The sequence below is a fragment of the Pteropus medius genome, unplaced genomic scaffold (assembly GCF_902729225.1).
Source record: "Pteropus medius unplaced genomic scaffold, Ma_sr-lr_union100, whole genome shotgun sequence".
Taxonomy (NCBI): Eukaryota; Metazoa; Chordata; class Mammalia; order Chiroptera; family Pteropodidae; genus Pteropus; species Pteropus medius.
In genome coordinates, this window is record NW_024349802.1 from 19,065,922 (window position 1) to 19,081,818 (window position 15,897).

A 15,897-nucleotide genomic window follows, 5' to 3' on the forward strand; every position below is an offset into this window, starting at 1 on the left:
TTTTTTCCCTTAATTTTAATATTTATTAGTGGATCTGACCTGTGGCTAATGTGGTTCTAAATGGTGATTCTATCCCACATTCCTTCTGCATTACTTGACATTCTTCTGTAAAGAAGAGTTGTCTCTTCTCCCCCATTTATTTTTTATTAAGACTTTATTTTCTTATCCATTGATTTTTTTTTTTTTTAATTTAGTCATTTATTTTATATAAATTTGGACTGTCGATAGTTTATTCTTTGGGCTGTTGTACCTTAAACTTATTTTTGCTTTTTTGCTTTTATTGTTTAAATTGTTCCAGTTTTGGCTCTTGTGTCCTTTTGATGTTTGTGTTCCCTCAAGACATTTTTTTTTTTTTTTTTAAGCATTTTCTTTCTTTATCAGGTGCTTCAGGCTCATCTTTTATTTTGCGTCCTGCCCTAGAATCAACCATGGCTCCAAGGACTGTCAGGAAGACTTTTCAAGGGAGGTGACAGTTGGTAAATGTGAAGAGTGTGGAAGATAGATTGAACAGTAGTAGATCCAGTGGTGGTGAACCTGCTCTTGCTCTGAACATAGACATTGGCTTCTGTAGTAAAATTTTTCTGGTTCTGGGAAAACATTTTTGTTTCTCTAATAACTTATCCAAATTTCAAATGTTTGAATATATAACATAACCTCACAAAAACAGTACAACAGTATATACTCATGTAACTACCCACTTAACTAAAAAGACCACTTAACTATCATCATACTCAGAATTGACAGTTAACGTTTCGCATTACTCTTTTATGTCTGACTTCTTTTTTTTCCTGAACAGTTCCTACCCCTCTCCTTTCCCTGAGACCTTTCATCTTTCTAGATTATTCTATAGGTGGGTTAAATGTAGGGGAAAAAAAGCTTTATTGAGGTAGAATTGACATAAAATAAACTGGAGATATTTCAAGTGTAAAATGTGATAATTTTTGGCATCGTTTATACTCATGAAACCACTATAATCAAGACAGTGAACATAGCCATCGCCCTCCTATCCCCACAGAGTTTTCTGGTGTTCCTTTGCATATCTTTTCTCTCCGCTCCCCCACCTCTTCTGCCCTCAGAAAGCCCTTATGATGCTTTCTGTCACTGAAGATGTATTTTGTAAAATTTTTATATAAATGAAATCATACAATGTATACTTTATGTTTTTAATTTCTGAGTAATACTATTCTGTAAATATACCATACTTTGTTTACTTATTCACCTGCTAATGGACATTTGGTTTCTTTCTAGCTTTTGACTATTACAAATAAAGCTTCTTAGGAAACTACTTAATCTTTTCAGAGTGGTCGTTCCACTTTACATTCCCATAAGCAATGTTTGAGGGTTCCATTTCTTCAATATCCTGACCGACATTATATAGTCAGCCTTTTAAAGTTTAGTCATTCTGTCAGGTGTGTAGTGGTACCTCACTGTGGTTTTAATTTGCATTTCCGTAATTACTAATGCTTAGCATTTTTCATGTGCTTATTTGACATTCAAATAATTTCGGTGATATGTCTCTTTTTTGCTCATATTTTATGAGGTTGTTATCCAATTTTGAGAGTTCTTATACATCTTCTGTATACAAGTTTTCTATCAGATATATGCTTTGTAAATATTCCCAGTCTGGCTTGCCATTTCATTCTTTTATTGTCTTTAGCAAAGCAGATGATTTTAATTTTGGTAGAGTCCATATTATCGATCTGTTTTCTTATAGATCATGTTTTTGGTGTTGCAGCCATAATCTTTGCTTAACTCAAGGTGATGCACATTTTCTCTAGAAGTTTCATTGTTTTAGATTTTACCTAAAACCATTTTGAGTTAAATTTTAATGTGGTTTGAGGCATGAATTAAGGTTCTTTTTTTCTATATGTGGATATGCAGTTGTTCCAGCACCATTTGTTGGAGAAGGAGTATCCATTTTCTTTGGAGTTCTCTGCACTTCTGTTGAAAATCAATTGTCCATTTATATGTGGATATATTTCTCTATTCTGTTCCATGGATTTGTTAATTTTTATATCCAGAGTCTTTAAAAAATAGTTATTTAAAAAATAATCTGGATATAAAAATATATGTCTGAACAATATCTTATTTTGTATATCTTATTTTGTGTATACTAAAAAGACTTCTAAACATTTAAAGGCTATCATAGAGTACATATTTGGCAACTGACTTTTCATTTTAACATTGTTTTTAAGTTCTCTTTCATGCTGACTTTATCACTTCTATAAATAGGGTGACTTCATGTTTTGGTTTTCCAAGAATCACTCCTGAGTCCCTCCAGTTAACCTGGCATAATTATTAATAGTACCACTCTTCAATCTTATAAGTGCCCCATGTGATTATCTTAGGTATAGAGGTTTCCATGATGTGAGTAAACTACAACTTAATCCATTTCCCATTTGACAGACATGTACATTATTACCAGTGTTATATTTTAGAAATAGGGTGGCAGTTAAGTTCTCTTTATACCAGATAGGTGAGTTTCTCTTGTATATATATATCTAGAATAGAATTGCTGGATTCATTAGAATGTTTTAGATTTTATCAGATAACTGCAAAAATAGTTCTCCACTGTGGTTGTACCAGTTGACACGCCCTTCAGTTTTTGCAGATTCTCTTTTCCCTACTTCCTTGCCAATGTTTGGTGTTGGCTATTTTAATACTTTGGGGGAATCTACTCTGAGAACTGGTAGGCTTAATTTGCATTTTACTGATTAGTTTATCTTTTTCTTGCCCATTTATGAGAATTGCTTGTTCCGTTTCCTTTGCCTATTTTTCTTGGGTTATTCTTTATTTTAGTGATTTATATAGGAGTTCTATATACATTCTGGAAACTAATTTTTTATGATGCTGCATTTTTTTTTAATCAAGAAAATAAAACCTGGCATTTATAGAACACAAGATTAAGGCATTTTTCTATTTTGATTTTGTTAGAGTAGGCACTAATATTAAAAGTATTTGGTTGGATTATGCGCAGTCTTCATTGTGCTTCCTGACTGTTGGAAAATGTTCACAGCTCTTTGGAGTCAGTTAAAGGAAGCACCTTTAATATTTCTCTGTGAACTTCAGCAAAATTATTGAGGAAATTCTTTAAAGTTGCCATGCAGTCTAGTACTTTGGGATTACGTGGACATTTTGAAAGTTAAGGGAATGTTTGGTTTCATAAATCAAGGTCAATCCAAAAATAAATCAGATTGTGTTAATCTGTGAGCTGTCATCAACATTTACATGTGTTTGTTTTTTAAAATAACACTTATCGATGATACTGCTTTTCAGAATAGGTAGGGAGAGTATAAAAAATTACGTTTTCTACTTGTAGGTAACTAATAATCAACTCTATTACTTCAAACTTTTCTATACTGTAAACTACCTTAATCATGCTCTCATTGTTTGCTTTAAGTCAGGATCCTAAAACCAATACAAAATGATACTGTTGGAAAAATTATAGTATCATAAATTAAAAGTGAATTCCTTCCTATAATTGGAAAACTTCATCAGAAAATAGTCTGATAATATCTTTCAAAAAAACAAAGTCAGTAGATATCTTCTTTTAAGACAAATTAAAGGTGAAAATTTTAAACAGTTTTTTAGGAGAATGCTTACCTCTTAGACCAGTGTCCTGAGAGTTGGCAGGAAGTAACCAGACAGAAAACTTCTGCCCCATGAAAAGTTGAAATTGGGTCGTCCACACCTGCTGCTGGTAAATACAGAGATGTTCTGTGATCCTCAGATCTGTTAAAGTACCCCACTTGTACCCATTAAAAATCAAGAAGAGTAAATTTATGGCGTTAAAAATCTAAAGAGATTTTAATGGTCATTCAGTTTCAAGAGAGCTAAAATATGTTAGGTAACTCGCCACTGGTTATCAGACATTGGTACTCTTTATTGCGTTTTTTTTTTTTTTCTTTTTAAATTTTATTTTGAAAGTAATGTATGTTCATCTCATGACATTCGAGCAATGCAGAGGTCTCCGAGTCTTAAATCTTTTTAATAGGTAGATAGTATTCCATTATATAGTGTTCCATATTATATCCATTATAATACATTATATAAGATATAATTGTTCATAACACAGATAGTGCAACAGTGAATACTTTTTATACCTTATTAGTGTGTGTATGCACCTTGTATTTTTAATACAATTTTTGTATGGACTATTTTCCGGAATATAATATCCCCCCTCCAAAAAAAAGTAGAAAGAAACAGGAGTGGTCAGCGTTCTCAGATTTTAGATTGCTAGTATTTGGAATAAAGTGGGATAAATAAAAAGAAATAAAGTGAGTTAAGTAGTTTGACTGATATTTTATGGTAACTTTTCCCAAAGGAAATATTCCTGATGACTACGATGAGTAAAAGTTGTTTGGAATATTAATTTCAGTTCAGCAAATTTATATTCCTAGTATAAGAATGGAATAAATTATTTAGCAGCGTTTAGTAGAAAAGTAAAACTTAGTGCCTAATTTTTTTAAAGAGAGCAGAAATTTTTATACCTAACAGAGTAAACGTAATCTAAAACAACTATAGTTCTATGATGCATATTTTAAAAGTTGAGATATTAAGCTGTGCACTTGATTTGGTTTTAAAGTTTGACTAGACAGTTAGTCTGTGAGTACACAGGCAAGTCTTCCTAGGTGGATTATTTGGGTGGACCACTGCGTTCATACAGTCGTCACCCTGGTGTTTTCTAAAAGGTAAAGTTTTACATGCTTAGGCTTCTGTTCCAAGGTACTCCACAGAAATTCTTTTTCTCTCAGGAATTAATTATATTTTTATTTTGCTAGCAAAATACGTAAAGAATTAGTCTTCTGGGTGACAGAAAAGGGTGTAGTTAATAGCTATAATATTAATAACAGCTAACATTCAGTTGTTGCTGTCTATCAGACACTTAACTCTCGTAATTATGATTTTGATTTTACAGATGAAAGAACTGAGGGTCACAGAGATTAAGTTACTAGCCTAGGAGCACAGCTAGTGTGAATGGTGTTGGAGAATTTTTCCCAGTGAGAGAATTGGTTAAAATTGGGGGTTCCCTTTTGTTGCATCTCAAATACTCATCTAGTATTTTAAAATAGAGTGCTCAGTTTCCAAGTTTGTCATGTTTTACTTTTGTTTGATTTGGATGGGTCAGTTTAGAACTGGTAAACTGTTGCTATCTTTCTCTCTTTTTAGGATTTCTAAGTGGCCAACTTTTTCTTTAGTTCTTGAGGTCAAGAACTGTTCTTTCCCTAACCTAGCAGCTTTTTAGTATTTCTAGAAAAAAAGTTTAAGGGAAAGTAAAATTTTTAAAATACATTTTTTCTTTTCCTTTTATAGAGTACGGTTTTGGGATATTATGACATTTATATGTATTGGGAATATGAGCTTGAATATAAAAGTAGTGGAAAGTAAACTTCCTTGAGTGAAAAATGAGTGATCCTCCCGTCCCCTTTATTTCCAGGTCCTGTTTCTTTCATCTCTGAACTTTCTAGACTGTAATAATTTCAGTTTATATCATTCTTAAGACTTTTACTTTTGAGTGCTTTTTAATACATATCCCAAAATGTTTATTCTGTTGATCTGAAAGCTGTGTAATAAGGGCTTGATTTCCAAATTGGAATTATTTGGAATGTTTGTTTAATGAACTTTGTCTTGAGAGCGTGGCAGGTACCTTTTAAGAAGTCTTCATGTCAACATGGGGAAATGGGAATTACTATTGTTAATCGAAATAATAAAACTAGTTTCCTACTCCTGATTTTGGTACACACTCATAGTCTAACCAATAATGTATCCACTGGCATATACTGTTATATTAGGAACAACCAGACTCCTCCATAGTTGTACAAATTTGTAAAACCTCTTTTTAAGGGACACAGTGTTCCAGGAGTGTTTAATAAATGAGGGAGAATCTTGGAACTTTTTACCATGTGTTTTCATTGCTGTTCATAGTTTATAATTGACACAGTGGATCAGTAAATGGCAAAACCAGTTTTTCTGAGATGAATCCATTTGAATTTGTAAATTTACTTTCGTTATTTTGGATTTGATAGAATTGAACATTCTGGTGAACAAGAGTGAGATTAAAGACTTTATTCTCAGGAGGTATGATGTTAGTTCACGTATTTCTCATAGCTTGTGTTTTATATTTGAGCCAGAAATGAAGATGATTTCAGAGAGATAATATACCAAATAAAATTTTTATAATTAGGATTGATTGAGTCAATCTGTGTAGGCTCAGATCTTTTTGAGCTCAAATTGCCATTTTCTTTTTTACGGAGAATGGTGATTAAATACACAAGGTTATTCACAAAACTTTTCAGTGTATAGTCTCATATTACTGAAAAACTTCCCTAAACATTTGTAGTAACTGGTGCTGTTGAGTGGTTTTATGTTTTTAATTATTCCACTACATTTTATGATAACTTAAGAATTTTTTTCTTAATGCGGAACGTTTTTTATTTAGAATTTTTGAGACATAATTTACAAACAATAAGATTATAGTGTGTAAAGGTTCAATTTGGAAAGTTTTTCAGTTTTGTACGTATAATTATCACCCAAATATCTTTTCTCACTCTAACCAGTTCTCCTGTGGGCCATTTTAGTCAGTTCCCTCTCAGGCAGCTACTTTCTAGTACCTTGACTTAATTTTCTCTTTGACAGTGTTGTACCTTCTCTCTTAATCTAAATTCTGGAAACCTGACAGTTTAGCCTGACAAATAGGTGATCAGAAATTCACTTGTATAAAATTTTAACCTCTTTTTGTGTGAGAATGTTGAATGAAAGAAAACTTTTTATTCCTGTTATATGTCAGATACTATTAAGTTTTGAGGCTACAAGTTAAATTTTGAGGCTAGAAAGTTATGTAAGAAATGGTCTCTACTTTTAAGAAACTTTTAGGAAGAAGCTTGCATTCTTAACTAATGTAGAATTCTTGAAGCCCATGGCTATTTTAATATTGGAATCAGTCTATTTTTTTTTTAAAGCAGTGATGAATGCTATACATACTTAGTCACATACTTAGTTTCTTTTTTCCAGTTTTATTGATATATAATTGACGAGAATATTATTTTTAAATACTGCTACCATTTCCTTTGAGCTCATTGAAAAACTTCCCTAAACATTTGTAGTAACTGGTGCTGTTGAGTGGTTTTATGTTTTTAATTATTCCAATACATTTATTATAGAAGAACTTAAAGGAGAGACTTTAAGAGCCAGAGCTTCCAGTTGAATAGAACCATATAGTGATTGTAGTGTAAATATGAGCGTTGGGAGGCTGCATAGGCGTTGAGGCAACCTTGATGACTGACATTAAAACTTGTAACTTTAGTACTGGAGTATTGAAATTTAACTTCAACATATCTGTATTGTGTGTTTCTAAATTTGAAAATTTAAGCCCTAAATAAAGCACCATCTGTTTGGAAAATTAAAAAATGCTAACTGAGAACTTAGTTTCTAAAATATTCAATTATATTAAACTGTTAAACTAATAAAGAAAATTGTTTGGAAACTTGGTGAATGACATGAATTTCTCTGACAAGCTTCAGAATTCTGACAGGAAAAACAAGATGGAGATCAATTTAGCATATAAATATGTTTAACTTTATTTACTTGGCTTTATGGCGATGACCTGAAATAAAATGTTGATGATAATGGTGGAATTAAACCAATAATGAGCTTATTTTAATTTGATTGTGGTAGTCTCAAAGGGAAAGGAGGTCTAGAGGTGGTCTATAGGTTTTAATTTTTCTTACCTTTGATATACAACTGAAAGAATTTTCATCATTTTGCATAGGAAGATTGGATGTGAGAAGTAGTATTTGATAAAATGTTATTTAGAAATTTATATTACAATGAAACTACTCATCAGAGTCAACAGATACAGTTTGGTTGATGTTATTAGTCTAGTAATGATGACATTTGTAATATTGACTAGTGGTTAAGAGCAGGTGGTAATGAAGAGAATAGTGAAATTAGAGTAAGAAGATAGGAATTTACTTATTGTGTACTGTTTTCTTTCTCTGATTTATCTGACCTTGAAGGTTCCCTTTACATTGCTTTTTATATTGTCGATATATTGTATATTTTGGATGAGACAAGGAAACAAAACTTTCTGTTCAGCTTCTGTATATATTAGAAAATATGTAAGTACAACTTAATGGAATCGAAAATGATATTAACTTTACCAGTTTCTGAGGAATTGGGAGAGCTGTCTTCCATTTCTGAAATAAGTTGTAAAATCTGGGAACATCACAGAATCACAGTGGTTGTGATTGGGTCAGATGTTAGTGGTTTTCAAATAGAGTAGCTAAGCCCTTTTGATAAAGGAAAATTTATATGGAGCTCATATGTAAAAAAAGTTCGTTGCGCTGGTTTAATTGAATTAATGGAATATTTTAAAACTCAGAAACCATAGGCCAGAAGACTGTTAAGATTTGCTAATGTCCAATCATAATTTTTAAGTTCTGAAGAAGCTAGGATCAGTAAGAACATCTGAAATTATCTTTTTTCTAGACCAACAGCCAAGGGAAAAAATGTTTCTCATTCTGCCTCGGGTTAGTCTACTTTAAGTATTTTAGTTTAAGACCTAGGATTCAAATTCTTGTTACTGATATACTCATAACCATGCCTGCAGGAAAATTACCTTCCAGTATGACTGGAAGCTCTATACCATAGTGGCTGTTATTTGGGGGGAAATTAAACAGTTCTTCAACTAATTTCTTAGATTTTGGTGAAATAAGTAGTAAATGACACAGGTATTCAAGAATAATGCAGAAATGTACTAGATGAGGATAAACATATCTCCACAGATTCCTTGTGTAGAAATTGACCAATTGAATCCATTTTATCCTTTAAGAAAACTGAAATAAAATTTGACATTTTTATACTGTAATTTGTACATATCCCTCTCTTTGCCTTTAAATTCAAGATGATTTTATTTCTTCAAATGAAAAGTTGGGATTATCTCATGCCATTTTTTTTTTCTTTTTATCTTTTTTTATTTTTTAGATGAGGCAACCCTTGGTTGACCTCACAGATTCAAGGACCTTGTCACCTAAAAATCCTTTATTTTTATTTTTACTTATTTTTACGCCTACAGCATCTGGTTTTCCTAGGTGGTCTCCTATCCAAGTACTAACCAAGCCCGACCCTACTTAGCTTCCGAGATCAGACAGAATCGGCTTATTCAGGGTGGCATGGCTGTAGACGTCTCCCCACCAAAATTTATCCTTAAATAATTGACAATAATTAAGGACTTAGCTATGTGTCAGATGCCTTTCTTAACACTTAAAGGCACTAACTTTAAATCAGAATTTCGAGGTGGTAGGGATTATTGTTGAGTAAATACATTTTGTTTGTTAACTTTTGCCTATATTTTTAGATTATTTTTGGTCCCATTATAGAATAAATTAAACATTTGAACTTTTGGTTTTTATGGTGTCTTTTTAAAGATGCTAAATATTTCTCAGACTTAGTTTTACTAAAAATGTGATGGTATGTGCCTGTATGTCTAAGCTATATTTATTTTTTGATTTTATCATCCTTGAATCACATAATGCCATAAATAGGAATATGTTTGTAATCTTACAACTGAAACACTCTTAATTGGGTTTGATAACTTAGGGGAATTGTGATAGGATGCATGATGGAAATATGTACCTATGAGGTTCTTATATTCAGTTTAAGAAAATTGGATATTGGGAATCATGAATTAAATTCTTCATAGTGATTCTTCCGCCCCTTAGTATTTATCTGATTTTAATAAATTTGAATGTTTAGAATCTCATTCCTTTTTAAAACTGAGAATTGCTGAAGTGATCTTGTCTTACTTTGAGTTGCTTTTAGCTAAGTAAGTCTCTTTTCTCCTGCCATTTTCCCCCTTGTACTTGGTCGTTCAGGTTGAACATATTTCTTTTCCTTTTCCAGGTTGAATTGACCAAAGCAATGGTTATGGAGAAGCCTAGTCCCCTGCTGGTCGGGCGGGAATTTGTTAGACAATATTACACACTGTTGAACCAGGCCCCAGACATGCTACACAGGTAAAACATTTTTTCTCCATGCATCATCTAATGCTGTTTTTTAGTATGTGGGTATTTATTCTTGAAATTCTCTTATTCATTGTGCACCTTGTAGGGTTGTTACATAATAGTGCTTTGTATAAGTACCAATAAATTGTGGCTATTAAAATTATATAATTTAAAATAGGATATACAAATATTAAAACATTGGACTAAGATATAAAAACTTACATTATCAGAAAAATAATGCCTGAAAGTGTAAAAGTATATTACTCATGGTTTTCTGTTTTTTTTTTTTTTGCTGTTTTTGTTGAATGTTACTATTTAGTAAGGGATCAATTGAATATTTAATCTGTTCTGTCTCTTTATATTTAATTCAAAGCAAAAAACTTTTTTTAATTGAAATCTGAAACGTACTTGTTCTAAATTAAAAATGAAATAAATATTAGATAAAACCATGCTTTATGCTTGTTTAATGTCACTGTGTTTTAGCTTTTTTTTTTTAATAATCTGGGGTCATCTTACATGAGTAACATATGTATCAAATTAATTTTAGTATCCACAAAGTTTTTATTTTATAGAGATGTAGCACACTTTAATCCTCTACTAATGAGTTGCTTCCATTATTTCAACAGTGCTGCATTATATAAAACTTGTAAGTCTACTTAATGTGGACTTGTTAAAATTCTTAGAAAGTCCAAAATGTGCATTTGCTGGACCAGAACTATTTTCCCTCTATACTTTGACCAGCTTGCATATTGAATAGCACATGATTATTAGGTGCAAAAGAAAATAAAAAATTCTTTTTTCCTATATTCGAGTTTTAAAAATTAAATTTATTGGGTAACATTATTTAACAATATATAAATTTCAGGTGTACAACTTTATAATACAAGACCTATATATAATTATACAGCACACTGTGTACTCCATTGTGTCCTTACCACCCAAAGTCTAGTCTTCTGTTACCATATATTTGACCCCCTTTACCCTCTTTGTCCTCCCCATCCCTCTCTGATAACCATTATTCTGTTTGTCTTTATGAGTTTATTGCTTTGTTTTATATCCCGCATATGTGTGAAATATGGTTCTTGTTCTTTTCCATCTGACTTAACAGCATGATACTGTTAAGATCCATCCATGTTGTCACAAATAACAATATTTCATCTTTTTTATGACAGAGTAGTATTCTAGTTTTGTGTGTGTATGGTATATAAAATGATTGGATATAGAAAATATGGTATGTATATATGTACTTATGTATATATGTGTGTGTATGTATATGTGTATACACATACACACACTTAGATTGTTTCTATGTCTTGGCTATTGTGAATAATGCTGTAGTGAACATAGGAGTACATATATCTTTATGAATAAGTGTTTTCAAATTTGTCAAGTAGATAGATACTCAGAAGAGGGATTTGCTGGGTCATATGGTAGGTCTATTCTAAATTTTTTGAGGGTTTTTCATAGTGGCTGTACCAATTTACATTCCCACCAGCACTGTGTGAGGGTTCCATTATAAACTGAGAAATGAAAAATATCTCTTGAGGTTTTTTTGAGCTTTGATTTCCAGAACACTTTCACCTTTTCCTCTTGTTCTTTTCCAAAACCTTTTAGTAAGGCATTGTAGGAAAGTTAACTTCATTTTGCAGATAAAGATGCTAAGGAATTAAAAATTTGCTAGTATTCACATGACTATAAAGTGATGGAAAAAGTCTCCAACCATTTTTTTGTTTGTTTGTTTTATGTCAAAATTTTATTTTGTCCTTACAAGTTAGATAAATTTCATTTTAAAAAGGAGTAGGAGTTGAAACCTAGTGCATTTATATATTTCATGTTGATACTGATTTTAAGACATCCTCTTTTTCACATTTCATTTCTGAAGTACATCTTAGAGATAATAAAAAGTGGCTTAGTGAACTGATTTTACTGCCTGATGTACAATCTTTTAATAACTTTCACAATTCAAAGGTAGACATGGGGTTCTTGTTGGCACACATCTCTTCCCCTTTTGGCAGGGGCAGGGGAAGTCAGAATCAGGTTGTAGAATGGCTTATTTGTGCTTATTTGTGAAAAATTGTTTTATCTAGAGTGCAGATATCAAGAAATCCTTGTAGTGTGGTTATCCCTGGGTTGGGGTGTTTCCTTTGGGTAGGTGGATAGGTGAGTATGTGGCTTTTCTGATCCAGTGTATAGTATTGTAATGAAAACAAAGCAATTGAGGCTAGAGCAAAATTAAAGCCATGGGAATTAAAGTCTATAGCTCTTAATGCACCAACAAAATTGTTAAAAACTGCCAAAACCCACCTGCACAAGCCACTGGGTTTTTAATGGGAACTTCTCATACGCATTCTTAGATATAAAAGGACTCTCCAACTCTGGAGAGTATAGATGGATTTATCTATATAAAAACTGCCTGATTTCTTCTTTAGTGAAAACGAACTTCTGTTTTAAGTGGCTTTTCTGATATGAACTACAGGATCCTTCCCAACTTGATTATCCTACTTTGAAACCTGGAGCTTGTGACTTAAAAAATAAGTGTTCTGCCTCATTCGCCAAATCCATTCCCATTCAGCAAGTGTTGACCCATGTAGGGGATAAATCTATGACTGCCTGCAAAGATAGAAAAGAAAACACTTTCCGGCCTCCAAGAACTTACCAGTGAGACAGTTAGGTACCAAACATGAAAAATAAATACCTGGTCTTAGGATACTTGAAGATGACAAGTAAATTGTCTTTCTATTTTACAGATTTTATGGAAAGAACTCTTCTTACGTCCATGGGGGATTGGATTCAAATGGAAAGCCAGCAGATGCGGTCTATGGACAGAAGGTAAGCATACCAGGCTTTAAGGGCTGTTAGGCAGTTAGAAAATAACCCATAAAATTGAGATGGATACATGCTTAATAGATTTGCTGATATTAAAGATAAAATTTCTCAACTTTTTAGAAATTTAGGTATTCAGTGACTATTAATATAGTCATTGAAAAACTTATGCTGTTGCATTTGCTCATTTTGTGTGATATATTCTGAAGTTAAATTCTTTGTTTTAGCCTGGGGAATCATTTGTTGTAAACATTTTTTAGATATGTTAATTAAGGATAATATTTTAAAAGGCTTAGGCATGGTCAAGAGGAGTATACTGTATTAAGACAAATTAGAAGTATCTGTGTAGCTTATATTTTAAATATGTAAATTCTTTTACGTTTTGTGTTAGAAAGTGTGTTATTTTTTTTTGTCGGGGATTGTATAAATTTTAAGGCATTAACTCTTGCCTTGATTCTTTAGGAAATCCACAGGAAGGTGATGTCACAAAACTTCACCAATTGCCATACTAAGATTCGCCATGTTGATGCTCATGCCACGCTGAACGATGGTGTGGTGGTCCAGGTGATGGGGTTGCTCTCTAATAACAACCAGGCTCTGAGGAGGTTCATGCAGACATTTGTGCTTGCTCCTGAGGTATGAAAAAATACAGTGAAATGTTGTGCTTCTCTTGTTAAAAACTATTCATTTTGAAATTTCAAACTTACAGAAAAGTTGTAATAACAGCACAGTAACTCCTGTATACTCCTTACTTAGAGCCACTGTCAACACTTGTTTACATGTTTATAATTCTTTTACAATTTTTTATATTTACCTATCATTTCATTTTTAAAGATTTTATTAAAATATTGCTAACATACACTATTATATTACTTACCATTTTAAAATCTAAACCATTTGAAATAAGTTGGAACTGTCATGCCTACTCATCCTTAGATCTTTAACTGAGCATTTCCTGAGAATAAGGAAATCTCTTCCATAACCATAGCACAGTCATCAAATTTAAGAAGTGTTGATGCAATCCAATTATTAATCTATTGTGAATATTTAAATTATGGTTGTCGTCCCAGTAATGTCCTTTTTAGTAATCACCCCCAACCCCGGTCCAAAATTCAGTCCAGGATTACACATTGTATATAGGTATCATGTCTCCTTAGTCTCCTTTAATCTGCAAATTCTTTAACCTTGTGTTTTTTATGGCATTTTTTGAAAAGTGCGATCAAGTTAATGCATAGAATGCCTCAGTGTGAAGTGTCTGATAACTTGTGATTAGATGTAGGCTATACACGTGTCTTTCACTGCCTTACATTAGGGAGACTCTTGATGTCAGTCAGCCCAATATTTAGTAATGTTAACTTTGATCATTTAGTTGCTGTGGTGTTCAGTAGACAGCAGGTTTCATCACCATAAAATTAGTATTTCTACTTTTCTCATAAGTAAGTAATTGTGGGTGATTCCTTGAGACAATGTAAATATTGTGTTTATCATCAAACTTAAGTACTAGTTTTTGCATTCATTGATGATTCTCACTGGAACCAACTGCTACTCTGATGGTTACAAATGGTGATTATCTGATTCTGTTATTCTATATTTATTAGTTGGTGTTCTATTATAGAGAACTTTGCCTCATCTCCTGTCTATTAATCACTCATGGAGTCTTTGTTCATTTAATGGATTTAGTCCATTGCTAACTTTATATTGATGTAGTAAGTATGAACTCCCTTGTGTTTTTTGTTTGTTTCTTTGTTTTTGGTGGAAAACTTGGTAATTTTAAGTTCATCTTTATAACTTTTAGGCACTGTCCCTGTCCCGGCCCCAGCCCCAGTTCTTGAAACAATTGTTTTCTTAAGGAGCCTTGGCTCCTTTTAGTTATTACGCTTATCATGAAAGGACCACAGATTTATGTTGAGTAATTGCATTAGTCAACATAATGCAAGTAGCTGAGCCTCGGCAGGTAGCCTGTCTATATAAGCATGTGGAAGTGGCTCAATGAGGACTTGCTGATTAAATGTTTTCTCTAATTACCCTTAAGATAAATTTTCTATTTAGGATAGTGAATCTAAAACCCTATCATTTTAATGTTTGAATATAAAATATTATGAGATCATTTTAGTCAAGATATTTAGAGGAAGGCTTAGATTATCTGCAATATAAAACTGTTGATGGGCTTTTAAATATGCAAGGAATCATGTGGGATATGATCGCCAATTGTAAGTACTTATAGTTCTTTTATTTTCCTTCAAAGAGGAGGACTCATAGTTTTAGTATGTTGTATTGTTACATAAACTATCGTATTTGATACTTAAAGCTCTAAGGTATATGTTGGTATCCCTTTTTACAGATGAGGAAACAGCCTTAGAAGTTGAATAACTTAGTAATCAACATAGTTGGATTTAGACTCAAATGTGTCTTATCTGGTGTAGGCAAACCTTTTCAGCTATATATCACCCTTGAGTGCTTGTGTCAATAGTATTGGATACAGATTTAGGGAATTTTAAATATCTGCTGCAGTTGGTAGTAAGGTATTTATTGTTGTAGAAATTAGTTGAGGCATGGGCTGTGGCTTTATCAATTTTTTGGATATCCATCTAGTGGTATTTAAAGCAAGCCATATATTTGAGTGTAGTTTTTATTTTAACAGGCATAATGTGGAGCAGGGATTTTCAGTCTTGGTGCTATTAATATTTTGGGCTGAATAAGTCTTTGTTGTGGCTGGCTGTTCTATGCATTGAAGGATGTTTAGCAGTATACCTGCCCTGTACTCAATAATTGTCAGTTGTGCTTCTCGATATTACAAGTGGCTTCTGTGGAAACGCTATTGCCCTCAGTTGAGAACCACTGGTATGGGGTGATTTGGTTTTTAAAAGTCTGCTGAATAAGTGAAAACTTTTTGTTGGCATTGCAGGGATCTGTTGCAAACAAGTTCTACGTTCACAATGATATCTTCAGATACCAAGATGAGGTCTTTGGTGGTTTTGTCACTGAGCCTCAGGAGGGTAAGTTACTTGTCTAAATTTTTTGATGGCATCAGTTGTCCTGAAGAGAATATGGGTTTCTTGAATTTTTTCACTAT

At 32.5% G+C, this 15,897-nt stretch overlaps 2 protein-coding genes and 1 pseudogene across 6 annotated transcripts in view; 2 read left to right on the top strand and 1 right to left on the bottom strand.

Moving 5' to 3' along the window:
• SLC36A1 (solute carrier family 36 member 1) overlaps positions 1–3,528 on the top strand; it is a 265,469-nt gene extending 261,941 nt beyond the window's left edge. For 2 of the 3 annotated variants that reach the window (XR_005647333.1, XR_005647334.1), the window contains exon 16: positions 382–3,528. The gene's annotated coding sequence lies outside the window, so the exon portion shown is untranslated. The remainder of the gene's footprint in view (positions 1–381) is intronic. The other variant, XR_005647335.1, reaches the window with a different exon arrangement.
• Positions 1–15,897, top strand: part of G3BP1 (G3BP stress granule assembly factor 1) — a 35,108-nt gene that overhangs the window by 4,856 nt on the left and 14,355 nt on the right. For all 3 annotated transcript variants that reach the window (XM_039836650.1, XM_039836652.1, XM_039836651.1), the window contains exons 2-5: positions 9,901–10,013; positions 12,749–12,830; positions 13,287–13,460; positions 15,730–15,820. In XM_039836650.1, coding sequence (XP_039692584.1) covers positions 9,919–10,013; positions 12,749–12,830; positions 13,287–13,460; positions 15,730–15,820 — 442 coding nt within the window. In that variant the 5' untranslated portion in view covers positions 9,901–9,918. The remainder of the gene's footprint in view (positions 1–9,900; positions 10,014–12,748; positions 12,831–13,286; positions 13,461–15,729; positions 15,821–15,897) is intronic.
• LOC120581814 (uncharacterized) lies at positions 9,065–9,182 on the bottom strand (annotated as a pseudogene).